Source organism: Bolinopsis microptera, chromosome 7 (assembly GCF_026151205.1).
Source record: "Bolinopsis microptera isolate Bmic1 chromosome 7, MBARI_Bmic_1.0, whole genome shotgun sequence".
Lineage (NCBI taxonomy): Eukaryota > Metazoa > Ctenophora > Tentaculata > Lobata > Bolinopsidae > Bolinopsis > Bolinopsis microptera.
Window position 1 is genome coordinate 11221101 of NC_087078.1, and position 11583 is coordinate 11232683.

At 38.5% G+C, this 11583-nt stretch overlaps 1 protein-coding gene across 2 annotated transcripts; it reads left to right on the forward strand.

Moving 5' to 3' along the window:
• The first annotated feature begins 6992 nt into the window (after positions 1 to 6992).
• Positions 6993 to 11299, forward strand: LOC134818271 (uncharacterized). Of its 2 annotated transcripts, none has more exons than XM_063827761.1 (4): positions 6993 to 7089; positions 9981 to 10123; positions 10318 to 10410; positions 10630 to 11299. In XM_063827761.1, the coding sequence occupies exons 1-4, from the start codon at positions 7057 to 7059 to the stop codon at positions 11144 to 11146; spliced, it is 786 nt and encodes a 261-aa protein (XP_063683831.1). In that variant the 5' UTR covers positions 6993 to 7056; the 3' UTR covers positions 11147 to 11299. The 2 variants fall into 2 exon arrangements, with proteins under 2 accessions (XP_063683831.1, XP_063683830.1); XM_063827760.1 differs by lacking the exon at positions 6993 to 7089 and adding an exon at positions 7729 to 7811.
• Positions 11300 to 11583: the final 284 nt, after the last annotated feature.

Here is an 11583-nt window from a genome sequence, read left to right on the forward strand (position 1 = left end):
AATCATAACAGTAGCCTCAGACCGGACCGAAACAGTTTTTGTCCCTTATAATTCTTTAGGGAAGCATTTTTACTACGTCATCGACCGGGTGATTTGAAATCAGCGTCCAAAAATACACCGGTTCAGGTTACTTTCATACCCTGATTAGGACCTTTTTATTTCACACAATATTTTATTGAGACGAGCGATTTAGAAGGAGCGGATTATTTGAATTGTTTTGATATGGTGTGATGAAAACCCCGTTAATTTATTAAAATGGTTTTAAAATCGATGGTCATTCTTGTTTCTCAATTCTATGCGAAAGATTAAAAACTTGATAATCTAGTTGAGAACTTTATATTGGCTGTAACTAATACTATAAGTGCCTCAACTTTGACCCGGGGATATACTTTAATATACTTTAATATACTTTAATATACTTTAATATACCTATATTATCTCCATTAAAATTTTTAACCATATTAAAGTATATTAAAATGTAGGTTTTTTTCCAATTTTGACCCGGGATATACTTTAATATACTTTAACATGTTTAATATACCTATATTATAAAAATATATGTGAAAAATGTTGTTTTATTTCATGTATATAGATTAGATTTACCTTTCATGTAAAGTTAGTCTTGTTCAAAGATATTGATACTTGACCAATTTATGAGCCAAAATATATGAAGTATGAGTTCAGGGGACTAGCAACTGGCTTATCTTCTAATCTACTTATTGTAGGTATATTAAAGTATATTAAAATGTAGGATTTTTTCCGATTTTGACCCGGGATATACTTTAATATACTTTAATATGGTTGGTTGCCCCCCCCCCCCCCCCCCCCCCCCCATATATTATGAATTTTAAAACCTATACCTGTTGTGAACTCGGAGATCATAATAACAGTATTCACTATTCATGGGGTTCCGGGTTGCTTGACCAAAGAGACTAAATTAGTTCCCCACAAAACTCTATTTCGAAATTATAGACAATGACACTTTTAACATTTTTTAAAACTGAGTGGAGTTGGGTTAAAAACATATAAGAGATACGATGATTTAACTTGTAGAAGCTTTCAATAAACATGTGTTAATCGTCGTCAGCTGACATTTTTTAAGTCCAATTGCAAATGACAAAAGTGTAGCAAAGTCTGCTGATTACTGACAATTTAACAGAAACCTTTAAACCTAGAGGGGATATTAAAAACATATAAGTGATACGCAAGGATTTAATTAGCAGGAGCTTTCAAAATATTTATGTAAATCGTCTTCAGCTGACCTTCAGATGACCTTCAAACACCTTTAAAGTTGTCTCCCTTTGAATCATCCGCCGAATGATCTGATCAGCTGCCGAATAAAAGCAACGAAAAAAGAAACATCCGCCGAATGATCTGATCAGCTGCCGAATAAAAGCAACGAACAAAGAAACATCCGCCGAATAATCTGATCAGCTGCCGAATGATGGCAACGAACAAAGAAACAGGAAACAGTTGTAAAATGAAATGACTGAACTATACTATAAGTGCCTCAATATATTATGAATAAAACCCATACCTGTTGTGAACTCGGAGATGATAATAACAGTATTCACTATTCATGGGGTTCCGGGTTGCTTGACCAAAGAGACTAAATTAGTTCCCTACAAAACTCTATTTCGAAATTATAGACAATGACAACCTTTAAAATATTTTAAGTTTAATTGCAAATGACAAAAGTGTAGCAAAGTCTGCTGATTACTGACAATTTAACAGAAACCTTTAAACCTAGAGGGGATATTAAAAACATATAAGTGATACGCAAGGATTTAATTAGCAGGAGCTTTCAAAATATTTGTGTAAATCGTCTTCAGCTGACCTTCAGCTGACCTTCAAACACCTTTAAAGTTGTCTCCCTTTGAATCATCCGCCGAATGATCTGATCAGCTGCCGAATAAAAGCAACGAACAAAGAAACATCCGCCGAATGATCTGATCAGCTGCCGAATGATGGCAACGAACAAAGAAACAGGAAACAGTTGTAAAATGAAACGATTGATCAAAGAGATAAAATTAATTCCCTCCAAAAACTCTTATCCAACGAGAAAATATTGCACTGATTATATATGTGCAAATGCAATGCACGAGTCTAACAGTTGCAGTAACTATATAGACATGACTAACACGTCGCGCGCGGCATCAGAAATATGGGAGGAAATCTGGCACCACGATTTGTGGTGCCAGTTTGTGGCCATCTATAGAGCCCTCTTTTGCCGCCTACGGCGGTCGCGCGCTACTGCAAGCGAGAGGGCTCTGGTTAGAGCAATGTCCATAGTGATAGATACGTGAAGCGACGCGTATCCATAGATACGTGTAGTGACGCGCGGCGTAAGAATTTATTTTGACCATATAAATGTTCATAACTTTTTATGAGAACCTGTGCTGAGTTTTTTGAGAAGGGCGACATTCGATTGAGCATTTTTGCTATCCAATGGTATAAAATGTAGCACCAGCGCAATTATCGCTCAATAATCTTATTTCTACGCGCAGCTCTCAGCGGGTGAGAGGTGTTCTAGAAAATTCGTTGGAATGTCGCCTTAATGTCGCCCCGGTTTATTCTCAGAATTGCAAAATTAGATTTTTACTAACATCAAATTATTTTACTATTGTTCAAGCCAGCAAACGAAATCCAAAATTATTTATTGATTTTGAATAAAACGGCCGAAAAGAAGTAGTTGATACTTTGGAAATTGGGTGGATAAAACTGCATATAATACTAATAGCCATTTAGTTTTATAATAATTATTATTCATCCTTCTTAATCTTATGTCAACAATGGTGCTTCCCTTGTCGCTATAAGTATAATATTCTCCGAAATATTGCTGGTGTGGCTTTCAGTGCTCCTTCATGAATTGAACTGATATTAGGTTAATTTACTTTGCAGTTTACCGAAAAAGAATTTTCGGCCTTGGATTTTGGATTAAACGGGTTAAACGATTCAAAAGCAATTTACAATGGTAATGTCTGACCCAATATAAATAAATTTACCCAAAGGTCACAATAGTAACTTTGATATACAAGAGAATGAAAATAAAATTGAAACCACTATATAACTCTATGATAAACAAAGAAATAATCCCCGCAAATCTTCAGAATGAGAATGAGATTTAAATATTCTTTTTAAAATTAAATGAACTCTTCTAAAAGTGTTCCGAGTCTTACATTAGGCAATATTTTTATTGTTAGGAATTTGTATAGAGGATGCATTATAAAGCCTCTAAATAGTTAACGGGTGATACTCGTATTATAATATATGTTCCATATATTACCGTCGACGAGTCCAACTCGGCGCACGTCCTGGTAGGTTGTAAACATACAACTATAAAATAGGAAATCTTTCTTTGTTCACGAGCTTTGGCAAGTAACCTTCCTATGTCTCCGATGGTTGTATATAAGCTGTGCGAAAATCTGTCCAATATCAGAGAAGAGTAATGTTTTACTTTTACTTTGTGGGGACAAACAGTGACGGAAATCTTCATAGAGAAGGCAAGGGCGCAATACATGAAGCTCATCTTCGATGATTGGATCAGGGAAAGGAAGCTCTAGAAAAAGGTCGAGTGACTCCTCATCTGTAGTAGAACAGTGTTTGCATACCCTATTCGAAAGTTTATGGCGATTCACATGCCGTGTCTTCCTGTTTCGATGTTGTATTGATGCGAGCTTGTTCTGAGTTGCGCAAGTCTCCTATAATATAGTCCTAGTCCTACTGCTGTGGCTGTAAGTTGGTCGACAGGTATGTTTCGCAACCGAAGCTTGCCTTGATGAGGTTGTAGATTGTAGAATCCCAATTTTCTGTTAAGTTTTCGCTCTTTGTTCCATTGTTGATCAAAAAGGGTTTTCGTAGCCTCGCTGATTTTCAGAGGGATTGAAAGATTGCTTCCTCCTGATAGTTGATTCACTGTGTTCCTGGTGGATTTCTGCCTGGAGAACCATAATAGTTTCAGATCCCTTTGTTCGGCATAAGTGTGCCTCGCTAAGGAAGAGCATCCCTCTTTGTCCAATCCCTCCAACCTCCCGACTCCCGAGGTAGCTATAGACTTGGGGCGAAAGCTCGATAGTAAGCGGATATCTTCCACTTCCAGTTTCACCCTAAACAGCTGTGTTCGAAGTCGATTTGTTGACATTGAATTTCATGAATGATAGATGAACTTTCTCCAGGGGTTCTTTTGCTGTGTCCTGTATAGCCGGATGACTCCCTGATGCAAAGATAAACATAAAGTTTGTCATGGGAAGCCATATCTGTCACCCATAGGAAAGAACAAGAACAATCAGGGTGTCGTAAAGCTTAAATATAGTTGTCTTCCGGAGGTACCGAAGGTCAAGCATACCATGAGAGAGAAGTAGCTCCGGAGTCCTTTTTATCTAAGTTTTATCTTAGCAAGTTCAAAGTTTTAATGATACCGTGAGTGTGAACGTAATTCCAAGATTTGTGTACTCACGAACTGATGGCAAGGTCATTTCTCCGTAGGTTGAACACCATAATTGCTGTTTTTGATACTTTGATAGGTTAACCGATAATCCCCACTCTTGACAGTAGGTGTGTAAAACTTCTACCATTCTTTGAAGAGTCTTTTGATCGAGAGCCAACAGAATTATAGGTTATCAGCCCAGAGGAGGTGGGTTACTCTAGTACTTTTCAGTAACGGTACTTCGACATTTTCTATAAAATTAAGGTCGATTCTGAAAGGTGGTGTATGAAGCATTTGAAGAGCTACAGAGACATGGTCATGGGGTGTCCTTGTTCAGTCCCGCAAAGAACATCGATATTTTCAGAGAGCTTGTTCAAGTGCTTGATTTTTGCTTTGGAGTTTGTGTACATGAACTACATGCAAACAAAGAATCTTCCTTTGATGCCTAGTTTCCACATATTTTTCTATGTAAGTTGACAATGTCTATATTGAATATATGATCTGCTGTTTGCGAGTTTTTGCAAAACCCTAGTTGATTGGGGGTGTCAGGGTTTGTCTCACTTTCAGCACGGAATTTCATTAGCCTCTGGAAACAGTTTTCCGCGTACTGCTAGCTACTGCGATTGCCATATACAGTATATAGTATATGTAGCTAGTTTTTGGGATAGTAGATGTTGCCTTTTTTGTGCAAAGGCGTCACAACGGATGCTCCCCAGGGGGTAAACTCTGTGTGATAAACATTGGTTGAAGAAATGCAGTATAGCGCACTGCATATTTTTCCAGAGAGTTTAAGAAATTCGTTTGGGATTAAGTCTTCTGACACTGCCTTCCCTTTCTTGAGCGCTCGAGTACAAGCCAACAGTTCTTCGCAGCTGATGTCTTGGTCAAGGATTTTTGTGAGTGTTTGCTGGGTCAGGGTGGCATCTCTGGCCATTTCGTCTTGAACTTGAACCTGTTTTATTTTCTTAGGGCCGATGCAGATTGCAGATACAGCTCTTTGAAGAATTTGCTGAAGTTAAGCATATCAAAGACGTCCAGTTTGCTTCCATTATATTATTAATCCATTTGTGATTGTCTTCATTTCTTGAAGCCTCTTGAAACGGGCCCAATTTATATTCCTGCCTCGTTCGATGTCACTGGATAAATATGTCAAATCAAAGTGGTTAATTAAAAGTAAAAGTTGTCGCATGAAAGGAAAAAGGTGAAAGAAATCAATGCTTCAAAATAAAGTTTATCGGAGTGCACATTATTTTTATATCCCAACATATTTGGTATTCGTGAAATAATTTCGATAACTCACGCTGACTCTTGCAGCTACCAGACTGAAACATTTTACGTTAGAATCTAACGTACCTCTGAACTCAGAATCAAAGCTCTAGCAGTAGCTCCGATCCCTCGTAGTTATCAGGAGATTCAGGACATAAAATTAAATTAGCTAAAAAACTAAAATTAAATTAGCTAATAAACTGAAATGTGGTTTCAAACTTGTGGAGATTCTCCCTTTAACAGTTACATGCAGCCTGCGTGCAGGTATAATTAAGTTTAACTGTTCAACACTTTCGGAATGTTATTGGTCATGCTATCAGAAATAAATACTCATGACTATTGATTATACAAATTATTCGGAATGCAGAACAAAAACTTTAGTGCAAGAGCTTTCGAGATTTACGTGTAAGCTTGTACTTGTACTTGTAGTATAAACTCGCGATGGGGCTCATGGATGCGGAGGATGACGTCCTAAGCTAAAAGTAAGGAACACTGAACAGATCATTTCCAGCATATTGGTGCCTCCCCCGTCGATGGTCGAGGAAGGAGGCCACTAAATAACATGTTTAAATACTGCAGCTATATAGAGATGCCGGCGTGCAGTTACCTATTACACGATCTCCATTTTCATTCTGCCACGGGCGATCGAGAAGTTTGGAGGAAGATAATGAACGAGATTTCGATCGAGGATCACCCAATTCTTCTTCTATTTTATTCATTCTTCCAATTTTCCGTCCCAATCGAGCCGAGCTAATATCATGTCACCTCATGCATGATGCAATACCCAAACATCCCTGTGCACTAATTTGTGGGCACAAAAATTAGAAATTGTAGGCTAAATCATCGGTCTGTTATCACTTTTCACTGATCGCTTCTTTTCACTAAAGGTCCTTGCTAAATTGATATCATTTATCTAGCATGGAGATCTTTGATTGAATAAGAAAAGTTATTTTTGTCATGGTGAGAATTTCAAAAACTCATTATAAATTCAATGGTTTCTCAATTATTACCCCACTAAAATCTAATTGAAAGAGCAGGTGTTACATCAAAACTCCAAAGTTTTGGGTTTTCAGGACAATGTTGGACGCTGGTCCTTGCTAAATTGATATCATTATCATTCATCCAGCATGGAGATCTTTGATCAAATTAGAAAAGTTATCTTTGTCATGGTGGGAATTGCGAAACCTCATTATAAATTCGATGGTTTCTCAATTATTACCGGTACCCCACTAAACTCTAAGTCTAATTGAAAGAGCAGGTATTACATCAAAACTCCAAAGTTTTGGTTTTTTCACAACAATGTTGGACGTTGGTTTACTGGGCGAGGCTCAGCCTGTCAATCCCAATTCCGCCTAATCTCTATTATGAACATAAATATGATAGCCTGGGGTCCCCAGGTAAGACGTTGGTGTGAGATCATTAAATCAGTGACTATTTATTGCAGGCGGGGATTTGAAACCGTTTCAATTTCATTTTTCAGCTCTTTAAAAGTTCAAAAGTTTCATTTTTTTTAATTTTTGAAGATTGCTAATATCTTAGAGATAAGTGTGATGTATCCCAAGCCAGTTTGCTGTAGTAAATCTTTGTAGTCATATTTGCATTTCCTTGTTACTTTATCATTATGTTGTAAATGTTGAAATTTCTCCTATTATTGTTGGTATTCTGCTATTATTGATGGTATAATATACCATCTTTTCGATCTACATTTTCTACACTATCTAAATTTATACTACTTGATCCACAACACTTATAAGGGGTCGTTCACATATTACGTAATCAGCTTAGGGGGGGGGGGGGGGGTTCTGAATGATGAATTAGTATTACGCTAGTGTAATATTGACAAAATTGTAGCTATGTGTAAGACTGATTACTGAGGGGGCCGGGGTAAAAATGTTCCAAAAAATGATTACGTAATACTAATATGTGAACGACCCCTAAGCATTATACTGTTAGTGTTTCAGTTTCACTGTACTCAAATTCTGCTCCGTCATTCCAATTTCTAATATCTAACGAGTAACGACACAAAATATAGTTGACCCTGGTAAGATTTAAAATGACAAGTTCAATCTGTGTGGTCCTCTGTTTAGCCCTGGCAACAGTGGAGATAACTGCAGCTGTGGTTACCTTACCTTTGATACCTTTGATCTGCTTCGTCGAAACTCGACAGGCCATCAGAGTTGCTGACCACCCCAGAGAGCAGATGCCTCTCGATCGTTACGCCAGTCCAGTATAGAATTGGAGTTCGGTGATGTGAAGCCCCGGATTGGCGGTTTATCCGGCAAGGAAAGCATGAATGCCGTCATATGATGCTTGAAGCCATCATGTTTGGAGACTGCACGTATGTGCGAAGGTATACAGTTCCAGAGTCTGGGACCCATTACACCAAATGATGTTTCATAAAGAGTCTGGTGAGCAGCTGAGCTTTTTGTACGGACAGCTGGAACCTTAGCAAGGGTACCCAATCGTGGATTTACTGTGAACTGTACTTCAAGGTCGTTGGATGTGAAACCATGTAGGATTTTCCACATGTGCATGACAATGTAACGTTCTCTGCGCCTCTGAAGTGACATGAGGGACAGGGTTTTTATGCGATCCCAATAATGGAGATGCTGTAAACCATGGATCTTTGAAGTGAAAGTTTTTTGTACACTGTCAAGCTCCTGAATGTCATACACTTTGGCCGGATTCCACAGAGGAGAGCAATACTCTAAGTGGCTACGGACTAGTGACTTGTATAGTGTTAACATAACACCAGTATTGCGAGAGTGGAAGACACTGAATACCCATGCTGCCATCTTCCTCGCTTTATCACAACTAGATCGTATGTGTGATGTCCAGGACGTATCACTGGATACTGTTATACCGAGATCACGGAGCTGATCCACAGGAGTGAGTATAGTACCAGTTGATGTTCTGTATTGGAACTGTTCATGGACAAAAGGAAGCTCATAGAGAGGATTACGTTTGTTGGCAAGATGACATATGTACTCAAACTTATCCTCATGTAGTGCCATGTTGTTTCTTGATGACCACTCAGTGACTTTGTCAAGATCAGACTGAAGCTCAGTAACATTATGTGAATCACTGATGGATCTGCAAATTCTTGTGTCGTCAGCGAAATATCTTATTGTTGAACGCCACACGCATCTAGCAATGTCATTAATGAATATTAAAAACAGTATGGGACCTAAAACTGTTCCTTGGGGGACACCACTCATAATAAGAGCAATGATAGACATGTGACCATCTACAACAACTTGTTGAGTTCTATTCGTAAGAAATGACTCGATCCAGATGATGATTTTGGGATGAAAACCATATAGCTGCAGTTTTTTGATAAGAAGTTGATGATCTACTTTATCAAAAGCCTTGGCATAATCCAAGTATATAGCGTCCATGTCGTCACCATTTGATAACGCCTCGATGATGTCATCAAAATGATGAAGCAGCTGAGTGAGACAACTTTTCCCCGATCGGAAGCCATGCTGCTTGCTATTGAGAAGGTTGTTTTCTTCGAGGTGGGCCACCATCTGTTTTCGTAGAACTCGCTCATAGATCTTAATGACATGAGAAGTTAACGACACAGGTCTGTAGTTTCCCGCAATAGCACGACTGCCTTTCTTGTGAAGTGGACCAATGTTTGATGTCTTGTAGAACTTCGGCACTGTGCCTGTAGACATAGAATGCTGCCAAATCATGTGTAGAACAGTTCTGTTATTGGATCGGTCCTTAGATGGATCATAGGCCGTGAGAACAGACTTCGTAAGTGCATCTGCTTTTGGATTCGCCATGAGACCACCAATGACCAACCGAACCTTTTCATCAAAGTTTTCAATCATAATTGTACATGTACAATGTATAGTATCCGAAAGCTGCCCAGTATACACTACACACACTGTGATGAGTTGTACGTCTTATCTCAAATGAAATTTGCTGATAAGGGAGTAACAAAAACGCAACAAATGCAAAATCAATTTTACTAGAGGTTAGTGTTGAAGTTTTACAAGTTCGTAAATTAGCCACAAAAAATATCTATTTGAAGAGTCATTTTATTGATGTTCCACGGTTACACAATTCAGTAAATTCACCCACAACTTATTTTGATGTCAATAAACATTAATTAATATCGAACACTTATATATATATTGGGCTCACATTCAGCCTGTCATTCCGCCGCATCTTCAACATTCAATTATTAAACAGAAAAGCCTGAGGTCCCCATAATTATAAAGACTCGATCAATAGTCAAGACCCAATGGCAATACCAAGACTAGACCAATTTTTGCAGGAACTAGAAGGAAAACGGCAACGGCCTGACACTGAGGCAGCTGAGGACTTAAAAGATCTCCTCTACTCCTCAATGCATAACATTGTCTCTCTGAATGACCTCGTGACAGAACTTTCTGAAAAGATTGCTAAACTCACCATATCGTAAGACTCAGATCCTATTTCAGTCGAATCTATTCTATTAAAATTTTGGTTTGGAAATTAGAAGTGACAGTTGTAACGACAACTAGATTTTACAGTTATACACAGCTTCCGGTCTTGTATTTGCTATGAAGCTAGCTAGAAGAACCCTTTACTCCTTTATAATACTGAATAGTTCGTCACTCACAAATGTACAGGTCCGCAGAAAACACGGCTGAAATGAAGCTATCAAAAGCAGAGACGACTCTATCAAGGGCAGCACGATCTAAAGAGATAAAGGAATTGAAGACGTGAGAGATTATGATCATTATTTAGCTTTAGTCTTTTAATTATATTTTAAAGTTTTAAGTATTTCCATTTTAATTTCTTCTCACAATAAAATTCAAAGCAGAATATTCTTAGTCTCACTTGTCCCAATAATGTAATATTTTATCATATACTTTTTCTGAGTTTGCCCATTTTAAATTAAACTTCTTCTCGCAGTATACTTTTTACAGTGCACTTTTCAGCGACGCGGCTAGAGTCAGCGAGGTTGAGAGCCTTAAAGAACAGATCGGAACTCTTAATAAAGCTTTCTTTCTAGTCCTCGAAAACAAGGAAGTCGCACTCGCTGGCATGACAGCCCAAATGGAGGCTATGAAGGAAGAACAAGTTGAACTGGATAGAGACCATGCCTGGCAGTCTCTCCACATGGCAGCAGCTGCAGCTTGCAGAGGAAGCACCCCTACTGGAGGTTCTGGACCAAATGGAAACGCTGTCCTGGCAAAGGAGAACACGAGAAGCTGTGATCAAGTCTGTGGAGATACCGCGTTCAACCTGTGTGACGCTGACATCTCAATCAGCGGCTACAAAGGACAAGCAACTTCTTACTCCCAACGACTCGGACACTACTACAACTACGGTTGTGGATCTCCTGGGAACAGGAGCGGGAGGTTTGATGAAGTGAAGGCTGGAGGGGATGGTGTTTTCAGCGACCATAGTACAGGAAACTGGTACTACCGATTTTGCTGCTGCAGGAGGGCTTGATGACTTCGACATGTTCCAAACAACAGATCAGGAGAAATAACTGGACGGTGAATTTGATTTGTAATTTTTTGTTATTTTCAAAAACTTTAAAATGTTAAATATCGATGAAAAAATGTTGAATAGCTTGCATACCAATTACCAACATTGCTACTCTATGAGTGTATCTTATTGTTTCACGGAAAGAAGTGTTCTCCGAAGTTCACATATTACGTCATCACTGCAACTGACATGTGGGCCGGGCGGGAGGGGGTTTCTATAATACTACTTCGTTACTAAATTGTTATAATATAACTAGAAATTAAACAGAATTGAATACCGGCCATCGTCAGATCTAAAAAGCTTCAGATAGACAACGCGTGCACAGTCTTAAACATACTCGCGCGTTCCCTTAAGTTGTAAGATTTTATGTTGTTTATTTTATTATCTCTCAAATGAAG

Coding starts and splice junctions, on each gene's coding strand:
- LOC134818271 (XM_063827760.1), top strand. CDS start 7,746: ATGACAAGTTCAATCTGTGTGGTCCTCTGTTTAGCCCTGGCAACAGTG. Junction 7,812..9,980: donor TGGAGATAACTGCAGCTGTG/GTTACCTTACCT, acceptor CAATTTTTGCAG/GAACTAGAAGGAAAACGGCA. Junction 10,411..10,629: donor GAGATAAAGGAATTGAAGAC/GTGAGAGATTAT, acceptor TGCACTTTTCAG/CGACGCGGCTAGAGTCAGCG.